Raw genomic sequence first — 23,344 nt, forward strand, 5'->3', positions numbered from 1 at the left:
AGTCTCCTACAAGCAAACATGGCGGTTAGGGTTTTTCCCTCCTGTTGACGGTGTTGCCTATCTGCGTCGTCTCCTGTGGCCTTAGGGCCATGAGGGCGTGGTGGATCCCGGCCCTTGCCGGCAGAAGTGCTTCATGTTTATATGTTTGTTTGAGTTTTGCTAGGCTTTGTGTCTTGTTTACGAAAACGAGATGGTTGCAGGTCCCTAAGAGCCTACCCCTCATCTCAGTGGTGCGTCTAGTATCACCGAAGGGCGTGTGGAGGGGTGTCTTCAAAGAATCTCGTAGGATCTGGTAGGTGGTTGTCTTTGGTGGATTTGCTCGAACCTTGTCTTCGTTTGTCTATATTAATGTGTTTTCAAGTTGGATCCTTTTGATCAACGTTTTTCTTCATCGGTGACGGATAGCACAACAACTTTCCGGTTGTTTTCTACAAGTTTTGCCCGGTCCCAACAAGGAAAAGGTGATGACAGCGGTGTGCCTTCTGCTCACTCCAATGCTTATAGTCGTCGCTAGGTGATCAATGAATCTAAATGTAATTTTTATTATTTTTTATGTTCATTATACTGTTATGATTAATGATGAATAGATTGAAAATTTTCTTAAAAATAAGTTTATGAAAGCCTGTACACACCATATTATTGAATGGAGGCTGTACTAACTACTCCCTATACCTAAATAATTATAGTTGGAAAGAACTAGACTAGTTTTTTTAACTACAATTATTTAGGTACATAGGGAGTATTAAGTTCGTTGTTAAGAGCATCAGCCAAGAAAGGATCAATTGTTGTCTTTGTAAGGAAACTCACGCATTTTAATTCCTCTGCATTTCATTTCATGTTACAGTGTAGCATTTGTTATATATAATATACACATATCGATCCCTAGGCTCTGCCAGGATGGGGACAACCTTTACCGTACGCCCCCTCTCCAGCGACCCCAATCCTGCCTGATGCGAGCAAAAATAACATACAAAAGGCGCAGATCGATGGACTATCATCCTAACAAAACCAAAGAAAAACGAAGAAAACAATGGGCCGCTTCCCAGTCGCCATCACCCCATCTTGCACGCCAATAGGCAAATAACAGCAGGCATCAAGTGACGACGATTCAAGGTGACCATTGGTCGGGGACAGTCAGGAAGTACTTTGACATGGCCTTCCTGAACCTCTTCTTGTACTGGTCTGGAGAAATGATGGTGGGCATCCCGTCCTTGGAGCCCCCTAGAATCCCCGACGCCTTCACCCAGGTCTCCAGCTGCTTGTCCCACGTATACTGCCGGAGATAGTCAATGATTCCCATCACCAGCTCTTTCTTCTCCTCGTCGATGCCAACCAACAGGGAATAATCCATCACACCCACCGACTGCGAACAAGGAAACAGGCAGCACCAATGAGAATAGATCGTGCATGCCAAAGAGCAACTGGAGACATACAATATTCACTTCATATGCTACACCTAAACAATATATTAAAGATTGATTTTGTCAAACAGATATGGAAAATATATTAAAGATGCTAAGCCAAGCCCAGGGTGGCCGTTGACTTGGGCAAGCCAGATCCGAATAGCCAAATGAACTAATAACTCAACTGATAGTTGCCACCTTGACCAACCAAAATCATCGACCAGTCTGGCAACAATGTTTCAACTTTTAGAAACAGAAAACAAGACATGCGTGGCTGCAAGTTCGATAATCTGCTCTGAAGAACCACATGTTGCAGGCTCATCAAAGGGCTGTACATCTTCACATCAATCCTTTAGCTTCCCTTATCTCCCCACAATCACCAATATTGTTTTATAAGTTTATCTTTATAACCACTTTGGATGTCAGCAACAGGAAGGTAGGAAACATTTAACAGATTAAGGAAACTTCTATGGTTTCCGTAAAACAAACAAGGGGCCCATGTGCTGTCTGCCTAGAAACATGCAAAATTAAGTCACGTCATGGACAACCCCTTAAATGGTTATAACCCTCAAGAAACCCATCTCTGATATCAAGTAAACAGATTATCTTATCTCTAGTTAGGCCCCCATGGCTGCACCAAAAGGTGAACTACAGGCTCCAAGATTCATAGCGATTCCAGGCTATTTCAACATTATTATTTCAGAAAACAATATTTCAAAGCACTAAGTGTGAAAAGTGGAAACATGTGCATGACTATTTAACCCATCTAGCTTTCACTGGAAAAGCATATAAACTGGTCGAAATCGAGCAGCTTTCAAGATCTTGTCATCTTGGTATCCGAGGCCTTCTAGACATACTAGGTCAGTGCACCCTAGAATATATTACAAGCATGTAAACAACAGACATACACAACACAGTGAGTAAAGTCACTTACTGCCAGAAATGAAGTATCGTTCCAGACAGCCCGTTCCAACCTTCTTTTTGCTTTGCTTCCAAGAAAAATGGGTTTTGTATGAAGTGTCTCTAATAGATTGAGATCTAAGAGAACCTTGTTGTTTCCTGATGTATCAGGGTTGTAACGAGAACGCAGGGATCCTTTCAGGTCATATATTCTTGATACCTTCCTCTTGAAAAATATGTTTTCCATGACCATTAATTCCATCCTCAGTTCCTTTCCATCTTTCAAGTTCTTGGCAACGACCTAGTGCACAGATGGGTCACAGTTAAGTTAAAAATAATTTAACCTTACAGGACCCTAGAAACACATGAGAATAAACTTGAAGCGTGACAAACCTGGTAAAGACCAAGAACTTTAGCAAGGCAAATTGGGCTTCCAGAGGATACGGACTCTGTTATATATTTGAAGTACTCAGCTGCGTAGTCCTCAAATGAATCTAGTTCCGTCCGTGTCACTTGCTTTATGACAAATCTGTCATCCAGTGTCTTGGCAAAGTATACATTACTCTTGCCACCTTGAGCACTCCATCTTTTGCATCGGCTCAAAGAACGAATGTAATCCAGTTCATCTGCACAACACTTTTTTCTGATTGAATCAAATTGCTTTGCAAAATAACATATTACAGAAAATTTTGCCTTATCCACAGAACATGAATCTTCATCCTCAAAAGAAACCGTCAAATGATCCAGAGAGCTTAAAACACTAGGTCTGTCCAATTCATTATGCAGATTCAGCACTGGCAACACGAAACTACGATATTCTGGAACAGTCATGGCATGGGCTATCATACTGGATGGCTCATCATCATACACTGGAACAACAACATCTGAAACACTTTGTGATAGAAGGAAACGACCCTCACCATCAACCATACCAGGAAGTGACAGCTTATTTGTGAAGGTCGGGGACAAACCCCTGCCTGTTCTCTCAAGCGCCCTAGGAGGCCTTTGGGAATAAGCTCTTCTTATGTTTACATTTGAATCGTCGACAGGTGATAACCCATTTCTGAAATTGATTCCAGAATCAAATGATTTAATTCTAATTGGAGCCATAACATTATGGTATGAGGAGCCATTCATCAGAGCAGTAGGTACGACTAGAAGTGTCTCCACGCCAGAGCCAGTCCATGCCAAGTCAATTCTATCAGAAAGATTTGATGGAGAAGACTCTGACTTCTCCAATGTCTTCTCAAGCTTAAGTTCATCAGCCATCACCCCATTGCTCTGTACTTCACATGGGTGCGGGACAATGTGGAGACCAGCAGAACTACCAGAGCCTTCAACAGACTGGTGGTATACTTCATCTATGCTGGTCAATCCAGAATGTGACGCAGTTGTGTCACCATGTTCTGTTCTGAGCAATGGCTTCCCACTATCTGTGATAAACGAACTTGACTGCGAATATTCTAGTGACTTCTCCATATTCTCCTGTGTGCTGGAAATCTCAGCCTTTGAATCTTTTAACATGCTTTCAGGAAACTTCTTAGGACATTGTGCATCAGTTGCCACAGTACAGTTTTTCTTGGTGAGTGAGTGCATCATGTGCAGACGGCGATCCCATACGTGTGCATCAAGTACAAGCTCTCGCCTCAGGCGGTTGAGCTCTAGAACATCTACGGGTTCTCCAATTGTTTGTAAGTTCTGTATGCTACCAAACCCCGACAAAACCTGAAAAATGGTGTGCATTTACGGAAAAGAAAAATCAACCCACCAGCACAGTATGTAGCCTACCACATACTTTAACAGCATAATAAAACCATGTAACAGTTTAACTTACGTCATATTTCTTCCACTCAACTTTAATCAGATCTTTAAGATCAACAACATGTTTATACAAGCCCGACTTCATGCTCACATCTTCTTGGGCTGAAACTGTCTTTTCAATGCACTCAAGATTGTCAGAAATCACCCTGTAAAAGTTATCCTTCCTATTGGCTACCTGCAAGACAAGTTAACCATTTAAATAGGGCAATAAATTACACAAAAGTATGTCTAAAGGAGCATTTCCAGCACTCAGCTTAACTTTGCTCCATAAAGCTAGCTTTAGGGCCAAATGGTGGAGAAGCCCACAAAACTAGCTTCTCAGAGTGCATTAGCTTATAAGGGAAGTCGGCTAGAGAGAGGTGGGAGATAGGATGGTGAAAGGCTAAGAAGCAACTCCACCAAAACTTATAAGCTTCAGCTTTTTTATTAAAAGCTGGATGATTTACTCAGCTTCAACTTTAAGCTAGGCCAAACAGGCCGTAATAAAAAAAATCTTATATTCAAATAAACATACATCACCAGCCTCCTCGATGAGCCAATCTTGTGCTACTGGACAAGCAAAGTCTAATACTGAGGGTGGCAAGTTGACAGACAGGATGTCTACAGGAGAATAACGGAAGACAGCAACCATACTTCCGAACCTGTTCATGGAGAATGGCAACAGTTACATTGACCTTAAATTTGAGAAGGTTGAATACAAGAATCCACCACATACCCATAAAAACGAAGACAGTCCCTCTGGAGGGAATGTCCACAGCAGGCAACTCGATTGGCTGTTGTGTGATTCGAAAAGCTAAGTTCAAGAAACTTTCCAAAAGAAAGTCCACATGCCGCATCAGACATCACTACTCTGTGTGTTGCCGGAGGGTTTCCATTTTTCTGTTTGCACCGGAGGCACCTGTGCCACATCCATATCTTCCCATCATTCCGTCCAGGTAACGGCTTTACAGATTCAAGATTTCTAACACCTATTGAAAGACTGCCTTGTTGATGAGTATAACATTGAACATGAGATTCTGCAGGTTCTTTGCAAGACTCACAGCACGAAGTCTGCAACAACGACGGAACACATTAATAAGGTAGTAGTAGCCTACTAGGTATTTACTTGCAACCAAACAGGAAAATGGATGACAATACAGTACCTGATAAAATAAATCTTCACGAAAATACCTCCCAAGTGGCTTATCAAAATTACCGTAGAACTTTATGCGGAAGAGCTGAGATTGCTTGCATACAATTCTTTTCTGATGGCATGCAATGGACAAGGAAACCAAAATGCTCTGTGCATTATCGGATGTTGGGAAATACTCGGTGGGGTTCTCGTTATGATCAGGTACGGTTACTCCTACATGTTCTTCGTCTGATGTATGATGGCAACCATTGTCCAACTCACTTTCAACTCTATAAATCCCACCAACCCTCTCATCTCGATGAACGTCATCAGGGCATTGCAAATCTGTTGGTGTCCCTTTTCTGACTAGAGGTGCTTCACAATTATTATCGATAAACAATGTTGGGGGGTGAGAAAACGTGTCATCAGTTCCAGGAATGTATTCTTCCTGACCAAAGTTAGGTTTCAAAAGGGATTGGTCGATAGTTAACACTTTAGAAGAACCATCAAGGAAATTTAGAGGCACGATGCAGCCCTTTTCTGAAGTTCTGTCACCAATGATTTGAAAATCATTCAAATTCTGCCGAGAAGTACTTGAGGAAATATCCCCACCATTCATATGCTTCTCAAGTGGACGAGCTGGAAGATCTGAAGGGGTCTTTGGTAGTGTTGCACCCTCATCTGCAAGATATGAAGTCTCCAGTGATAGTTGATATGCTGCAAATACAGCAAACTGTAGAGCAAGTTTGACCTTCCTTAACTCTTCATAGGATGTGCCCCTTAGGAGGACCTAGGAAAAAAATCGTTGGTTGTATTAGATATGTCTTGCACAATTAAAGTGCCACAATAGATAGACACAAAGCGGAGCTCAAGATTGCCATCCTCGGCAGAGAGTAAAATTATGCCAAAAAACAGTATAGAAGAATACGTGTATAAAATTAGGACCAAAGTAACAATATGATGAGAATTGACCCTTCATTTTTTTATGGAATGGAACAAGATCTTTAAAGGTAGCAAACAGTTCTATGTGCATTACCGTGCAGCCCAGGCGTCTTGGACAGCCATCAAAGAACATCAGTGTCTTGATAGATTTTCTGTTATCCTTCGGAGCTAAAGATTCTGCAACTCTTTCAATCCAGAAAGCTTGGCACTGTCCAAGTCTTGCTGAAGTGACATTGTCAATGGATGAAGCAATTTTAGCACCTGTGCAGCGTGATATCCGTTCTAGAAGTGATCTCTTGACATTCAGTACTAAAGAGATATCTTTTGCAAGAAGCTGTTGAGCATACATCGGCACGCTCTTTTCAACCAGCAAGACATGAGGTCGTTGGGCCTCTATCTTTGCAACAGCATTCTTAAGATATTCCTTTTCCTGTACATATCACACTTTTAATGTCAACTACGGACATACTGAGAGCTATTAGGATAAATACACTTCAGCTGACAAAGAATGGAGGCATTACCTGTTCAAGAATGCTGTTTATTGATGCTAGTTTGTTTGTAACCTTTTGATGTTCCAGTGCTCCTCCCAAAAGAAGAATTCTAGGATTCTCATGCTTTGACACCATGCGTTTATGCTTTACATTCTTAGAACAAACAACACCTTTAATGAAAGTACTGCAAATAAACAGATGAATAATCATTTAGCTCCGAAGATGGCATGAAAAATATCATATAATCACTCAACACAGCTGAATCGTTATAGGGCGTACCTATCATTGGGAGTCCCTGACGCTACACATTTAACTTTGACATAGTTGGTGGGATCCATGCTACCACCTTTGCTTGTATCTGGCTGCACAAAGGTAGCTGCCTGCCATGCTAATAAGGATACTATGTCCGACCATCCATCCACGAGGTCAACTCCATGACCTTGGAGCAATTGGGACACAAGAGCCCTGAAATGCCCATGTAGAGCGTTCCTTAAGAACTCTTTATGAGCTATATTCTGTTTTCCTTTGGTCCCTGGTAAATCATCACTACCACCGCACTCATGGTTAACATGTTCAAAGGTCTTCCCATCACCAATAGCGCTGTCATCATCATCGTCATTGTATTGAAAGAAACTGTTTTCGGAGTCATCACCCTCATCTTGAGGCGGTGGAGGATGCCATATGAGTCCATTATTACTCTCAAAATCAATTGGCTGTATAATATTGTCATGATGTTCATCATGGCAATTGGGTGAATCCATCAAATAATCACCATCATCGTAGCCATGACCAGAATTCAAAGAGTATAGAGGAGAATTTTGGCTGGCATGACCATTTATCCCGGAGGGAGGACTTGTGCCTACTTGTCCGGATCGTTTCATAGGACTATATAACGGGCTCGAATTTCCCAACCTGAATGTGTACAGCCTACTAATATTTGTGCTCACGGAATCCGTATCAGAAGTATCTTGAGAAAACTCACTGCCCGGGGAGAAATACCGGCCTCGGTCTGAGTCCTCGCCGTCTTCATAACCAATACTCCTACATCCAACAAATTTTATTCAGTCAACATATCAGGCTATGCCCTCCAGGGAATGCAAGGAAGTCAAATACCCACCCTGGCGTTGAGCATCGGAGAGGACCAGGTGAGGAGAAACGCCGCCACCCAGCAGACCTCGAGGAAGACGGTGTCGGGACACGCTCCGGTGGGGACATCGGAGCCCCGTCCAACCCGTCACCACGCTGCTCCATGGGGGCACCTCGGCCACCGTTAATAGGCCGGACGCCGAGGTCGGAGCGGTCGCCGCCGCCGCAGTCCGTCATCGCAAGGTCGGTCACCCAAGAATCGGACTTCCGCGCGACGGGAACTCCCATAAAAGCAGCAAAAACCACGAAAAAACAACTGCCGAGGAGGCCCAAACCTAGCAACTTCTTGATTTCACAGTAGACCCTGTACCAAATTACACACCACAAATCACGGGAAAACAAAGCACGCCAAAACCAGGAGCCACAAACCGTTAGAGGGGAGCTAAAAGGGACCCCGCAAAGCGCCTAGTCCTAGCGTTTCTTGGGATCTGCACATCCGAGGCATTTCCTCGAGCATGTGGCGGGCAAGAGGGCGGCAGCATCGCCCGAGGCTCCACGGTCAAGCAGCTGCTGCGGGAGGGAGGCGGCGGCGGCGGCGGCGGCGGCGGCGGCGGGCGAGCGGAGTCCAGGGTAGGGGGAGGCGGAGGGGGGTGAGGGGAAGGTGCCCATGGAAGGGAAGCTTTTGCGTGTGAGGGGAATGGAGGAAGATATAGAGTAGAGAAAAAGGTAAGCGCGGTAGGAGAAAGGTGGGGAAAAAAAAGAAAGAGTTCGGTGGGTGCCGTTGGTTTTGGTTTTTTTGTTTTTCCTGCCTTTTAATTCGCTTATCTTCTTTCCTTTTACTACCTTTCTTTTGACTTCTGTCTTTTTTATAGTAGGAAAAAAACCCAGGACTTGTATCTCTTGATGGGAAAAAAATCAGAGAAAAAATATATTGTGTTTCTTTCCTTTTATGAATTAAATTAAATTGTGATGGAGCTAGGCAGTACTATGTTATTGTGGTGAAGCAAAATCCGGATTGTGGGTTTGAGTTGCCTTTTCTCTATGTTCAAAAGTTATTTTCTTCCATTTGACAAAAGTTGTTCCCTGTTGAGACTTTGCAACATGTGCGTTGTGTTCTGTTTTGATTGCTCAAGGTCTTTCGATGTCATTTTCGTGTTGATAAACCTTGAGCGTCATTTAACCGCATATTTCGTGATTTTGTCAAATAAGGACATGTTGTCCCCAAAGAACAAACGGCGAGTATAGTAAAAGTATGTTACAATTTCAGTAACATATACTGTATATTCCACATGAAAATTCAAGAAAATATATGGAACACAAAATATGAAATTGTATCACAAGTCGTAGAAAAAATTGTGATGACTCACTAATTTCAATCACGCCCGCGTTCTTAAGCCTTAGTCATCATCAAGTTATAATAGTATTATTAATGTCCATTTTGTAACCTTGAAATTATTGTTAAATGTAAGAAGATGTGACTATAAGCCTCATCCATCAAGATTCAAGAGCATCATTACAAATAATACCCATTGTAGTTCCTTCACATGGATCATTTTTATCTCATCGCTTGCCAAAGCATCAACGGTAATAAACATGGTATTGTAGTTCATATTTCTCTTTTTCAGTTGGATATATTTTCTTAAGGAGAAGCGCGAGACACATGAAATCTTTTTTCCCAAGAAGATCTCAATGCCAACTCAATTTGCTTATCTTTGTTACAAGGAGCGACAAGAAACCGAGTTCAAAGACATTAGTGTATAAGAATTTCTTGAGAAAAGGGGGGTCAAGCAATACGCTGCTCCCAAGCTCAAATAGACCCTCATTGACAGTAAAATAAAATGAAAACCAATTCTTATGCTCGGAAGCTGCTGGATTAGGAAGACTCGGCCCCCGCGTCGCTCCCAGGGGCGACTCGGGCGGCGAAACCCTAGCCGCCACCCAAGCCCCCTCCCTCCCCTCGTCGCCGCCGGAGGATGCTGGTGGGTGAAGCCCTCGTCGGTGGACGGCGGCGACGGGGCCCTTGTTTGCGTGCTCGCGCGCTGGAGCGGTGGGAATGTGCTCGCGCGCTGGAGCAGTGGGAGCGTGTGGTGGCGCGTCGGAAAGCTGTCCGCGTGCAGGAGAGGTCGAGATGGCGCGGTGCGTGTGCGCGGAGGCGCTGCTACGGCGGCTGCCGGCCGCTGCAGCGAGCGGCAGAGCTGGGGGCGCTCAGATCTGGGCCGCGCGGGCCCGCCTTGGCCCGAGTCAACCACTCTGCCCCCACCCACCCTTCTCCCTCCTCCCACCCCTCCCAGCCGCCGCCGGTGGTTGTTGGGGAACGTGCATGGGAAACAAAAAATTTCCTACGCGCACGAAGACCTATCATGGTGATGTCCATCTACGAGAGGGGATGAGTGATCTACGTACCCTTGTAGATCGTACAGCAGAAGCGTTAGAGAACGCGGTTGATGTAGTGGAACGTCCTCACGTCCCTCGATCCGCCCCGCGAACAATCCCGCGATCAGTCCCACGATCTAGTACCGAACAGACGGCACCTCCGCGTTCAGCACACGTACAGCTCGACGATGATCTCGGCCTTCTTGATCCAGCAAGAGAGACGGAGAGGTAGAAGAGTTCTTCGGCAGCGTGACGGCTCTCCGGAGGTTGGTGATGATCTCGTCTCAGCAGGGCTCCGCCCGAGCTCCGCAGAAACGCGATCTAGAGGAAAAACTATGGAGGTATGTGGTCGGGCAGCCGTGAGAAAGTCGTCTCAAATCTGCCCTAAAAGCCCCATATATATAGGAGGAGGGAGGGGGACCTTGCCTTGGGGTCCAAGGGACTCCCAAGGGGTCGGCCGAGCCAAGGGGGGGAGGACTCCCCCCCCCAAACCGAGTTGGACTTGGTTTGGTGGGAGGAGTCCCCCTCCCTTCTCACTTCTTCCCTCTTTTTTTTTCTTTTCCTTTGATTTCCTTCTCTTGGCGCATAGGCCCTTTTGGGGCTGTCCCACCAGCCCACTAAGGGCTGATGTGTCTCCCCAAAGCCTATGGGCTTCCCCGGGGTGGGTTCCCCCCCCCCCCCCCGGTGAACTCCCGGAACCCTTTCGTCATTCCCGGTACATTCCCGGTAACTCCGAAAACCTTCCGGTAATCAAATGAGGTCATCCTATATATCAATCTTCGTTTCCGGACCATTCCGGAAACCCTCGTGACGTCCGTGATCTCATCCGGGACTCCGAACAACATTCGGTAACCAACCATATAACTCAAATACGCATAAAACAACGTCGAACCTTAAGTGTGCAGACCCTGCGGGTTCGAGAACTATGTAGACATGACCCGAGAGACTCCTCGGTCAATATCCAATAGCGGGACCTGGATGCCCATATTGGATCCTACATATTATACGAAGATCTTATCGTTTGAACCTCAGTGCCAAGGATTCGTATAATCCCGTATGTCATTCCCTTTGTCCTTCGGTATGTTACTTGCCCGAGATTCGATCGTCAGTATCTGTATACCTATTTCAATCTCGTTTACCGGCAAGTCTCTTTACTCGTTCCGTAATACAAGATCCCGCAACTTACACTAAGTTACACTGCTTGCAAGGCTTGTGTGTGATGTTGTATTACCGAGTGGGCCCCGAGATACCTCTCCGTCACACGGAGTGACAAATCCCAGTCTTGATCCATACTAACTCAACTAACACCTTCGGAGATACCTGTAGAGCATCTTTATAGTCACCCAGTTACGTTGCGACGTTTGATACACACAAAGCATTCCTCCGGTGTCAGTGAGTTATATGATCTCATGGTCATAGGAATAAATACTTGACACGCAGAAAACAGTAGCAACAAAATGACACGATCAACATGCTACGTCTATTAGTTTGGGTCTAGTCCATCACGTGATTCTCCCAATGACGTGATCCAGTTATCAAGCAACAACACCTTGTTCATAATCAGAAGACACCGACTATCATCGATCAACTGGCTAGCCAACTAGAGGCATGCTAGGGACGGTGTTTTGTCTATGTATCCACACATGTAAACGAGTCTTCATTCAATACAATTATAGCATGGATAATAAACTATTATCTTGATACAGGAATTATAATAATAACTATACATTTATTATTGCCTCTAGGGCATAATTCCAATAGTCTCCTACTTGCACTAGAGTCAATAATCTAGCCCTCACATCACCATGTGAATTACATTGTAATAAATCTAACACCCATACAGTTCTGGTGTCGATCATGTTTTGGCCGTGGAAGAGGTTTAGTCAGCGGGTCTGCTACATTCAGATCCGTGTGCACTTTGCATATATTTACGTCCTCCTCCTCGACGTAGTCGCGGATGAGGTTGAAGCGTCGTTTGATGTGTCTGGTCTTCTTGTGAAACCTTGGTTCCTTTGCTAAGGCAATGGCACCAGTGTTGTCACAGAACAAGGTTATTGGATCCAGTGCACTTGGCACCACTCCAAGATCCGTCATGAACTCCTTCATCCAGACACCCTCCTTAGCCGCCTCCGAGGCAGCCATGTACTCCGCTACACATGTAGAATCTGCTATGACGCTTTGCTTGGAACTGCACCAGCTTACTGCACCCCCATTAAGAATAAACACATATCCGGTTTGCGACTTAGAGTCGTCCGGATCTGTGTCAAAGCTTGCATCGACGTAACCTTTTACGGCGAGCTCTTCGTCACCTCCATACACGAGAAACATCTCCTTAGTCCTTTTCAGGTACTTCAGGATATTCTTGACCGCTGTCCAGTGATCCACTCCTGGATTACTCTGGAACCTACCTGCCATACTTATGGCCAGGCTAACATCCGGTCTAGTGCACAGCATCGCATACATGATAAAACCTATGGCTGAAGCATAGGGGACGGAGCGCATATGCTCTCTATCTTCATCAGTTGCTGGGCACTGAGTCTTACTCAATCTCGTACCTTGTAACACTGGCAAGAACCCTTTCTTGGACTGTTCCATTTTGAACATCTTCAAAACTTTATCAAGGTATGTGCTTTGTGAAAGTCCTATCAGGCGTTTTGATCTATCCCTATAGATCTTAATGCCTAGAATGTAAGCAGCTTCTCCTAGGTCTTTCATAGAGAAACTTTTATTCAAGTAACCTTTTATGCTCTCCAAAAACTCTACGTTGTTTCCAATCAGTAATATGTCATCCACATATAATATTAGAAACGCCACAGAGCTCCCACTCACTTTCTTGTAAATACAAGATTCTCCAACCACTTGTATAAACCCAAATGCTTTGATCACCTCATCAAAACGTTTGTTCCAACTCCGAGATGCTTGCACCAGTCCATAAATGGATCGCTGGAGCTTGCACACCTTGTCAGCATTTTTAGGATCGACAAAACCTTCGGGTTGCATCACATACAACTCTTCCTTAAGGAAACCGTTAAGGAACGCCGTTTTGACATCCATCTGCCAGATTTCATAATCGAAAAATGCAGCTATTGCTAACATGATTCTGACGGACTTAAGCATCGCTACGAGAGAGAAAGTCTCATCGTAGTCAATTCCTGGAACTTGTGAAAAACCCTTTGCCACAAGTCGAGCTTTATAAACGGTCACATTACCGTCAGCGTCCGTCTTCTTCTTAAAGATCCATTTGTTCTGAATAGCCTTGCGGCCCTCAGGTAGTATCTCCAAAGTCCACACTTTGTTCTCATACATGGATCCTATCTCGGATTTCATGGCTTCTAGCCATTTGTTGGAATCTGGGCCCACCATTGCTTCTTCATAATTTGCAGGTTCATTGTTGTCTAACAACATGATTGATAAGACGGGATTACCGTACCACTCTGGAGCAGTGCGTGATCTCGTCGACCTGCGTGGTTCAACAGAAACTTGAACTGGAGTTTCATGATCATCATCATTAATTTCCTCCTCAACCGGCGTTGCAATGACAGAGGTTTCCCCTTGCCCTGCGCCACCATCCAGAGGGATGAGAGGTTCGACAACCTCGTCAAGTTCTATCTTCCTCCCACTCAATTCTCTCGAGAGAAACTCCTTCTCGAGAAAAGTTCCGTTCTTAGCAACAAACACTTTGCCCTCGGATTTGAGATAGAAGGTGTACCCAACTGTCTCTTTTGGGTAACCTATGAAGACGCACTTTTCCGCTTTGGGTTCCAGCTTTTCAGGCTGAAGCTTTTTGACATAAGCATCACATCCCCAAACTTTAAGAAACGACAACTTTGGCCTTTTGCCATACCACAGTTCGTATGGTGTCGTCTCAACGGATTTCGATGGTGCCCTATTTAAAGTGAATGCAGCTGTTTCTAATGCATAACCCCAAAATGATAACGGCAAATCAGTAAGAGACATCATCGATCGCACCATCTCTAACAAAGTACGATTACGACGTTCGGACACACCATTACGCTGTGGTGTTCCAGGCGGTGTTAACTGCGAAACAATTCCACATTGTCTTAAGTGAGCACCAAACTCGAAACTCAGATATTCACCCCCACGATCAGACCGTAGGAACTTGATCTTCTTGTTACGATGATTTTCCACTTCACTCTGAAATTGCTTGAACTTTTCAAATGTTTCAGACTTGTGCTTCATCAAGTAGACATAACCATATCTACTTAAATCGTCAGTGAAGGTGAGGAAATAACGATATCCGCCGCGTGCCTCCACGCTCATTGGGCCACACACATCGGTATGTATGATTTCCAACAAGTCACTTGCACGCTCCATTGTTCCGGAGAACGGAGTCTTAGTCATCTTGCGCATGAGGCATGGTTCGCACGTGTCAAGTGAATCAAAGTCAAGTGACTCCAAAAGTCCATCAGCATGGAGTTTCTTCATGCGCTTTACACCAATATGACCTAAAGGGCAGTGCCATAAAAATATGGCGCTATCATTGTTAACTCTAACTCTTTTGGTCTCAATGTTATGTATATGCGTATCGCTATCAAGATTCAATATGAACAATCCTCTCACATTCGGTGCATGACCATAAAAGATGTTACTCATAGAAATAGAACAACCATTATTCTCAGACTTAAAAGAGTAACCGTCTCGCAATAAACAAGATCCAGATATAATTTTCATGCTCAACGCAGGCACTAAATAACAATGATTTAAGTTCATCACTAATCCCGATGGTAGTTGAAGTGACACTGTGCCGACGGCGATTGCATCAACCTTGGAACCGTTTCCTACGCGCATCGTCACTTCGTCTTTTGCCAGCCTTCGTCTATTCCGCAGTTCCTGCTTCGAGTTGCAAATGTGAGCAACATAACCGGTATCGAATACCCAGGCACTACTACGAGAGCTGGTTAAGTACACATCAATAACATGTATATCAAATATACCTGATTTTTCTTTGCCCGCCTTCTTATCTGCCAGATACTTGGGGCAATTGCGCTTCCAGTGACCCATACCCTTGCAATAGAAGCACTCTGTTTCAGGCTTAGGTCCAGCCTTGGGTTTCTTCGGCGGATTGGCAACAGGCTTGCCGCTCTTCTTCGAATTGCCCTTCTTGCCTTTGCCGTTTCTCTTGAAACTAGTGGTCTTGCTCACCATCAACACTTGATGCTCTTTACGGAGTTCAGACTCTGCGACTTTCAGCATCGCAAACAACTCGCCGGGAGACTTGTTCATCCCTTGCATGTTGTAGTTCAACACAAAGCCTTTATAGCTTAGCGGCAGTGATTGAAGGATTCTGTCAGTGATAGCTTCTTGCGGGAGTTCAATCCCCAGTTCAGCTAGACGGTTTGAGTACCCAGACATTTTGAGCACATGTTCACTGACAGATGAGTTTTCCTCCATCTTGCAAGCATAGAATTTATCGGAGGTCTCATACCTCTCAATCCGGGCGTTCTTCTGAAAGATAAACTTCAACTCCTGGAACATCTCAAATGCTCCATGACGCTCAAAGCGACGTTGAAGTCCCGGTTCTAAGCCATACAAGACTGCACATTGAACTATTGAGTAGTCCTCCTTACGCGCTAACCAAGCGTTCTTAACATCCTGATCAGCCGTAGCGGGTGGTTCATCTCCTAGCGCAGCATTAAGGACATAATCCTTCTTTCCAGCTTGTAAGATTAGCTTAAGATTACGAGCCCAGTCTACAAAGTTGCTTCCATCATCTTTCAACTTAGCTTTCTCTAGGAACGTATTAAAATTCAGGATGACACTTGCGTGAGCCATGATCTACAACACAAATATATTCAAAGTGGACTTAGACTATGTTCAAGATAATTAGAGTTCAACTTAATCAAATTACATGCTAAACTCCCACTCAAAAAGTACATCTCTCTAGTCATTTGAGTGGTTCATGATCCACTTACACTATCCCAAGTCCGATCATCACGTGAGTCGAGAGTAGTTTCAGTGGTAAGCATCCCTATGCTAATCATATCAACTATATGATTCATGATCGACCTTTCGGTCTCATGTGTTCCGAGGCCATGTCTGCACATGCTAGGCTCGTCAAGCTTAACCTGAGTGTTCCGCGTGCGCAACTGTTTTGCACCCGTTGTATGTGAACGTTGAGTCTATCACACCCGATCATCACGTGGTGTCTCGAAACGACGAACTGTAGCAACGGTGCACAGTCGGGGAGAACACAATTTCGTCTTGAAATTTTAGTGAGAGATCACCTCATAATGCTACCGTTGTTCTAAGCAAAATAAGGTGCATAAAAGGATTAACATCACATGCAATTCATAAGTGACATGATATGGCCATCATCACGTGCTTCTTGATCTCCATCACCAAAGCACCGGCACGATCTTCTTGTCACCGGCGCCACACCATGATCATCCATCAACGTGTTGCCATCGGGGTTGTCGTGCTACTTATGCTATTACTACTAAAGCTACATCCTAGCAAAATAGTAAACGCATCTGCAAGCACAAACGTTAGTATAAATACAACCCTATGGCTCCTGCCGGTTGCCGTACCATCGACATGCAAGTCGATATTTCTATTACAACATGATCATCTCATACATCCAATATATCACATCACATCGTTGGCCATATCACATCACATCTCATACCCTGCAAAAACAAGTTAGACATCCTCTAATTTTGTTGTTGCAAGTTTTACGTGGTGACCAAGGGTATCTAGTAGGATCGCATCTTACTTACGCAAACACCACAACGGAGATATATGAGTTGCTATTTAACCTCATCCAAGGACCTCCTCGGTCAAATCCGATTCAACTAAAGTTGGAGAAACCAACACTTGCCAGTCATCTTTGAGCAAAGGGGGTTACTCGTAACGATGAAACCAGTCTCTCGTAAGCGTACGAGTAATGTCGGTCCAAGCCGCTTCAATCCAACAATACCGCGGAATCAAGAAAAGACTAAGGAGGGCAGCAAAACGCACATCACCGCCCACAAAAACTTTTGTGTTCTACTCGAGAAGACATCTACGCATGAACCTAGCTCATGATGCCACTGTTGGGGAACGTCGCATGGGAAACAAAAAATTTCCTACGCGCATGAAGACCTATCATGGTGATGTCCATCTACGAGAGGGGATGAGTGATCTACGTACCCTTGTAGATCGTACAGCAGAAGCGTTAGAGAACGCGGTTGATGTAGTGGAACGTCCTCACGTCCCTCGATCCGCCCCACGAACAATCCCGCGATCAGTCCCACGATCTAGTACCGAACGGACGGCACCTCCGCGTTCAGCACACGTACAGCTCGACGATGATCTCGGCCTTCTTGATCCAGCAAGAGAGACGGAGAGGTAGAAGAGTTCTCCGACAGCGTGACGGCGCTCCGGAGGTTGGTGATGATCTCGTCTCAGCAGGGCTCCGCCCGAGCTCCGCAGAAACGCGATCTAGAGGAAAAAACTATGGAGGTATGTGGTCGGGCAGCCGTGAGAAAGTCGTCTCAAATCTGCCCTAAAAGCCCCATATATATAGGAGGAGGGAGGGGGACCTTGCCTTGGGGTCCAAGGGACTCCCAAGGGGTCGGCCGAGCCAAGGGGGGGAGGACTCCCCCCCCAAACCGAGTTGGACTTGGTTTGGTGGGAGGAGTCCCCCTCCCTTCCCACTTCTTCCCTCTTTTTTTTTTCTTTTCCTTTGATTTCCTTCTCTTGGCGCATAGGCCCTTTTGGGGATGTCCCACCAGCCCACTAAGGGCTGATGTGTCTCCCCAAAGCCTATGGGCTTCCCCGGGGTGGGTTGCCCCCCCCCCCCGGTGAACTCCCGGAACCCTTTCGTTATTCCCGGTACATTCCCGGTAACTCCGAAAACCTTCCGGTAATCAAATGAGGTCATCCTATATATCAATCTTCGTTTCCGGACCATTCCGGAAACCCTCGTGACGTCCGTGATCTCATCCGGGACTCCGAACAACATTCGGTAACCAACCATATAACTCAAATACGCATAAAACAACGTCGAACCTTAAGTGTGCAGACCCTGCGGGTTCGAGAACTATGTAGACATGACCCGAGAGACTCCTTGGTCAATATCCAATAGCGGGACCTGGATGCCCATATTGGATCCTACATATTCTACGAAGATCTTATCGTTTGAACCTCAGTGCCAAGGATTCGTATAATCCCGTATGTCATTCCCTTTGTCCTTCGGTATGTTACTTGCCCGAGATTCGATCGTCAGTATCCGTATACCTATTTCAATCTCGTTTACCGGCAAGTCTCTTTACTCGTTCCGTAATACAAGATCCCGCAACTTACACTAAGTTACATTGCTTGCAAGGCTTGTGTGTGATGTTGTATTACCGAGTGGGCCCCGAGATACCTCTCCGTCACACGGAGTGACAAATCCCAGTCTTGATCCATACTAACTCAACTAACACCTTCGGAGATACCTGTAGAGCATCTTTATAGTCACCCAGTTACGTTGCGACGTTTGATACACACAAAGCATTCCTCCGGTGTCAGTGAGTTATATGATCTCATGGTCATAGGAATAAATACTTGACACGCAGAAAACAGTAGCAACAAAATGACACGATCAACATGCTACGTCTATTAGTTTGGGTCTAGTCCATCACGTGATTCTCCCAATGACGTGATCCAGTTATCAAGCAACAACACCTTGTTCATAATCAGAAGACACCGACTATCATCGATCAACTGGCTAGCCAACTAGAGGCATGCTAGGGACGGTGTTTTGTCTATGTATCCACACATGTAAACGAGTCTTCATTCAATACAATTATAGCATGGATAATAAACTATTATCTAGATACAGGAATTATAATAATAACTATACATTTATTATTGCCTCTAGGGCATAATTCCAACAGTGGTTACCGCTGGGTTGTGCACGCGCGCGGTGACCGTGACGGTTGCTGCGATGCTGTGCCACGGCGAATCCCGGCGGCGGAGACTGCGGGCCGGCACGGTGGTGGCGCGGTGCAGGTGATCGTTGTTGCCTGCTGGACGCGCTCCCGGTGGTGGCCGGCCTGCTGGCGCTGCGTTGGGCGGTGCCCAAACCTGCGACTACCGACGTTCCTAGGCTTCCCTCTCCATGTGCTTACGTCTTCTCCAACGTTCTTCGTCATGTCCGGTCTGCATCTGCATCTGAGGTCCTTGCTCATGGGTCGGGGTGAAATCCCCGCGCATCGACGGCCTGTGCTGTCAACGGCGACGCCCGAGGGTGCCGTCACCTCCTTGGAGGCGTTGGCATGACCCCTGACTGGACCTCCTCCTCGAGCACCGGGAGAAATCCTAGGTCCGGCCTCCTGGACTGGGCAGCGGCGACGTCTCAACGCCGTTACCCTCTTGAGGGCGCTGCTCTGGCTGCAAGCGGAGTACTTGATGCGGCAGATGGTGGCTGGTGATGCACCGTTGGCGTAGACGGCTGAACAGGGAGCAGGTTGTTTGCCAGCGCCGGCCCTCCCCCAACAATTGCTACACCAGTTCCTATCAGGCCCTGCCTTTCACCCGCCGATCCTAGGCACATGGGTGTGAGGTACGTTGGCCTGGGCAGTCCTGGAGCTGCAATTGTCCCTAGAGGTGTCTTGCAATGGCGGCAGGGCGAGGCCTAATGTCGTTGTGTGTATGTAGCTGAGGGCACCTCCTTACCTAGTTGTAGTCGCTTGGTGAGGACGGTCGTGTGTGTGTGTCCCTCCTTTCTGGAGGTTGTTCCCCTGATGTCTTCTTCCTGTTCAATGCAATGAAACGCAAATTCTTTTGCGTTTTCTCGAAAAAAGAAAAAAAAACAATTCTTATACACTAATGTCTACTAATAGATTTTTTTTGGGGGGGGGCAAAATCAATGTTAAAATAGATTGTTTTTAAAGCGTTTTGAAGTGTTGATTTTGTTGTTTTTACACCCATTATTTCTTAAGTTCCAACTTAATATTTTTAGATGTTTTGTTTGAATTTCAATTTAAGTTGCCTACTAATCACTAATTATTACAAAGATGTGCAAATCTCCTTGTTTTGTGAGGTTGTTGCACATACTAGATCATTGATGGCGCGCGTTGTCGCGTCCATCTATTTTGACAACGAATATTAGAGATTAAATTTAGTATGTGGGTGCATTTATTTTAAAAGTTAAACCGACTTTTAGAGGATTATACATTGTTTATTAAAGAGATTTTCTTGTTAGTCCATCATGGCTAGTTTTATAGTCATCAAATAATGGTAGTCGTCCACCGTGGTCTGCCTTGATCGTATCCATTGGACAATGGCGAAATTCAGCTCCACTTTCTCTTGTTATAGTTGGAAAATAGGTTATTAAGGTTGAGTAAAGGAGAGTTATAATTGTCAAAAGAAAACAATAATATACCATCTTCCTTTATGATTCGAGAGTAGTGAATGGTATTATAAATCAATTACTCCATTAGTCTATCTTTGTGATGTTATTTTATTGTTCGGTCTCCTTTTGGTGGATTGGCCATGGTGGCAGTGGTGTATCGAAGGGAATGTCATTAAGCTATTAGAAGAACAGACATGGTATAATAATGCATAAATAGTAGTAAATATTTAGTTTAGTTACATAGATAGCCAAAATATGAGTTTCACATACTTTAAGAAGTGAACGTCTTAAATAATAGATAAAATAGTTTTTAGTGGTGCTTGTATAACAATGGAAAAATTTGTAGGAACATTCAATTGGAAATAAGACTAGCAACACAATCCAAGCTTAGATAATCATGATATATGTTATTTTCTTAGGATGCAGATTATGAATGCAAAGTGTAGATGGTCCAATACATAAGTATTCTGATGTATACATCTATACTACTATTAAACAATCGAACAAGAATTACACTACATACACCCCATCAAACGCCCCACACAAAAAAAACCAATCAGCACCCCACGATTAATCCCACAGATCTTAATCTAACAGCCCTCGTTAATCCACCGTCTGCTGGGTGTACTTAGCAATTACAATTGGTTGAACATACTCCACCAACGAAACTTCCAATCACGCAAGAAAAAAAAAGAGGAGAACATGCCCAGCAACGTCCCCTGTAATCACGGGACCATCTAGCCACCAGGATCACGGGCGACGTTGACATTGGAGATTGGCATGCCCCCTTCCCCTCCTCTTCCCCGCCGCCCCCCTTCCCGTCCTCCGCGCGGAGTCCTGACCCGGGGCGGCACGATGGCGGCGACGGCCGGGGCGGCCGCGGAGATCGTGCGGGAGATCGCGACCGTGGGCGCCGCCGACCTGGCCGCCGCCGCGGAGCCGCTGCGGCCCGACTGCCTCCGCCTCGCGCGCAAGGTGTCCCTGCTCAAGCACCTCGTCGCCGAGGCCGCCGAGGCGGCGGGGGAGGACGGCGCGGCCGAGCCCGAGGCGACGGCTTGGGTGGCTGACCTGCTCCGGGCGCCGCTGCGGGTCGAGATGGGCACGCGCCGCCCCCTTGTCCTCCAGATGGTCCACGACCCCACTGCCCTCGATCCTCGCTGCCGCTTCCAGGTGCGTGACGCGCTTCACCTCTTCTAGGGTTTCCCCCCCTTCGTTCCCCTCACAGATCGAGTCTGGTGCTCCTGGTAAACGCGTGTGAGCGACTGATTAGCGTGGGTATTGCAAACATATTACTTGCCCATGCTGGAAGAGGTGGAAGCAGTGGGATGACTGAGGCAGTTGCTGAGATAGCACGCGCGGCTGCACGGTCATGGCTTGCTCCTCTTACTGAAACTGCATGTGATCGGCTTGCATTTGTCCTGCAAAGCTTATTTGACCTTGCAATGGAGCGCAGCCGCACTGATGATTCAAGATGTAAGACTTGGCATTTTTATTTTGCTGGGGTTCATCTTGCTTCTAGCCTTATTTAGTAGTCCAATTATTATTGTGTAGTACTTTTTCTATCGCAAGCTAGGATGACTTGGCTGCCGCGCGTGCTTGAATCAATTCCCTTTGAATCAATTCTTCTGTTGTTTGTTTATATTCAGAATCAATTGTACAGTATTATTGTTGATACAATTTATTCCAGCAACTTTTTGTTAGTAGATGGGATAATAGTTTTATAGACTTCATGTGATCTCTTCCATGGTTTGTCCTGAATAATTTGCCAACACGATGCAGGTTTATGTGATTAGCACCTGCTGGCAAAATCAAGTGCCACACAAAGTGCTGAACTATTTTCAAATAATTGAGATTTTGGCACCTAGGCTAATCATTAGTATGTGTTCAAGGATAAAGAAAGGTATGAGCCTGAGCTTCTTATATTTCCATATACGTTTGACATTTAAGTTTAACCAGTTATAAGATATTTCAAAATCATTTGTAATAGATTTATTTTCTTGTTATATCTGTAGGCAATATTTTCAAGTTGTTAGCCATGCAAAAGGGCAAGCTAGCTGATTGGTTGTGTGCAGTGGCGAATCTTGACAGAAAATAAAGGGAGGGCTCAATGTTAACAATGTGAAGAAAAAAACATTAACTATCAGTTTTTTAGTTTAGATAATGTTTTTTTATGATTAATACTAGCAATTTTTGTTTTCTAATTTTTGGAGGGGCAGCTTAAGCCTGTTGAAGCGCCCCCTGGATTCGCCACTGGTTGTGTGCAGTACTCTGGTTTTCAGGTTTCTTCTTACATGGATTCTTTGTTGTATTTCAATAAGGATCCAGATCAATGATTTTGCAATGAACACATGTGTGAGTATGACTTTGACCCAACCTGCATCAGCCTTGGTGTGCCACCGGCATCTCTGTAGCACGTGTCTGATAATGTGATGCTAACTTCGAATATTGTTTTTTTACAGGTGGTGGAAGGGGCCTTGAGATTTCCATGTTGGGGAAGAAGTGGTCTTTTGCTGTAGGGAAGGGAAGGGCACCAGGTGATTCGTTTTTCTCTATCAATTTTTCATTGATTTTATATATTTTTTGAGGAGTCGGTCACTTGTATGGAGAACTGGGTACATGCTGATCGGTAGGATGGAAAGAGATTGCACTGAGTATGCTCTATAGTTCATTGGCTGCAATTGAGGAAGTGAGCTGAAGTGTTTAAAGTTTTTCTGAACCTTTTCCTAGAGTACAATCCTCTGGTGTCCTCAACAGACACTGCCAATTCACACTTCATCCTAGCTGGCACTGAATGTTTGCACGCAAGAGTTAATCTACCATAGTACTTCAAAATCTATATTATTTGCTACTGGCCAAGCTACCTGTGAGCGAGTTGTGA

General features: G+C 45.2%; 2 protein-coding genes and 1 pseudogene across 2 annotated transcripts; 2 read left to right on the plus strand and 1 right to left on the minus strand.

The window, feature by feature from the left end:
• Nucleotides 1-794: 794 nt before the first annotated feature.
• LOC123409935 (putative 1-phosphatidylinositol-3-phosphate 5-kinase FAB1C) lies at nucleotides 795-8,361 on the minus strand. Its single transcript, XM_045102804.1, has 11 exons — nucleotides 7,786-8,361; nucleotides 6,948-7,709; nucleotides 6,699-6,852; nucleotides 6,272-6,607; nucleotides 5,267-6,025; nucleotides 4,840-5,174; nucleotides 4,639-4,765; nucleotides 4,138-4,299; nucleotides 2,697-4,028; nucleotides 2,338-2,604; nucleotides 795-1,363 (listed from the first exon to the last, which is right to left on the minus strand). The coding sequence occupies exons 1-11, from the start codon at nucleotides 8,040-8,042 to the stop codon at nucleotides 1,109-1,111; spliced, it is 4,746 nt and encodes a 1,581-aa protein (XP_044958739.1). The 5' UTR covers nucleotides 8,043-8,361; the 3' UTR covers nucleotides 795-1,108.
• Nucleotides 8,362-9,727: 1,366 nt separating this feature from the next.
• LOC123409936 lies at nucleotides 9,728-19,391 on the plus strand (annotated as a pseudogene).
• Nucleotides 19,392-21,321: 1,930 nt separating this feature from the next.
• Nucleotides 21,322-21,663, plus strand: LOC123408432. Its single transcript, XM_045101544.1, has one exon. It carries the CDS (start codon nucleotides 21,322-21,324, stop codon nucleotides 21,661-21,663), a length of 342 nt encoding a protein of 113 aa, XP_044957479.1.
• The last annotated feature ends 1,681 nt before the right edge of the window (nucleotides 21,664-23,344 follow it).

Source organism: Hordeum vulgare, chromosome 7H (assembly GCF_904849725.1).
Source record: "Hordeum vulgare subsp. vulgare chromosome 7H, MorexV3_pseudomolecules_assembly, whole genome shotgun sequence".
In the NCBI taxonomy this organism is placed as follows: domain Eukaryota; kingdom Viridiplantae; phylum Streptophyta; class Magnoliopsida; order Poales; family Poaceae; genus Hordeum; species Hordeum vulgare.

Bases quoted from the DNA above. Each gene is read 5' to 3' on its own strand.
- LOC123408432 (XM_045101544.1), top strand. From the start codon at position 21,322: ATGGCGGCGACGGCCGGGGCGGCCGCGGAGATCGTGCGGGAGATCGCG.
- LOC123409935 (XM_045102804.1), bottom strand. From the start codon at position 8,042: ATGGGAGTTCCCGTCGCGCGGAAGTCCGATTCTTGGGTGACCGACCTT. The intron at 6,853-6,947 runs GTACGCCCTATA...GTTTATTTGCAG, and splicing joins TCAGGGACTCCCAATGATAG to TACTTTCATTAAAGGTGTTG. The intron at 2,605-2,696 runs GTTTGTCACGCT...TCTGTGCACTAG, and splicing joins AAGTTCTTGGTCTTTACCAG to GTCGTTGCCAAGAACTTGAA.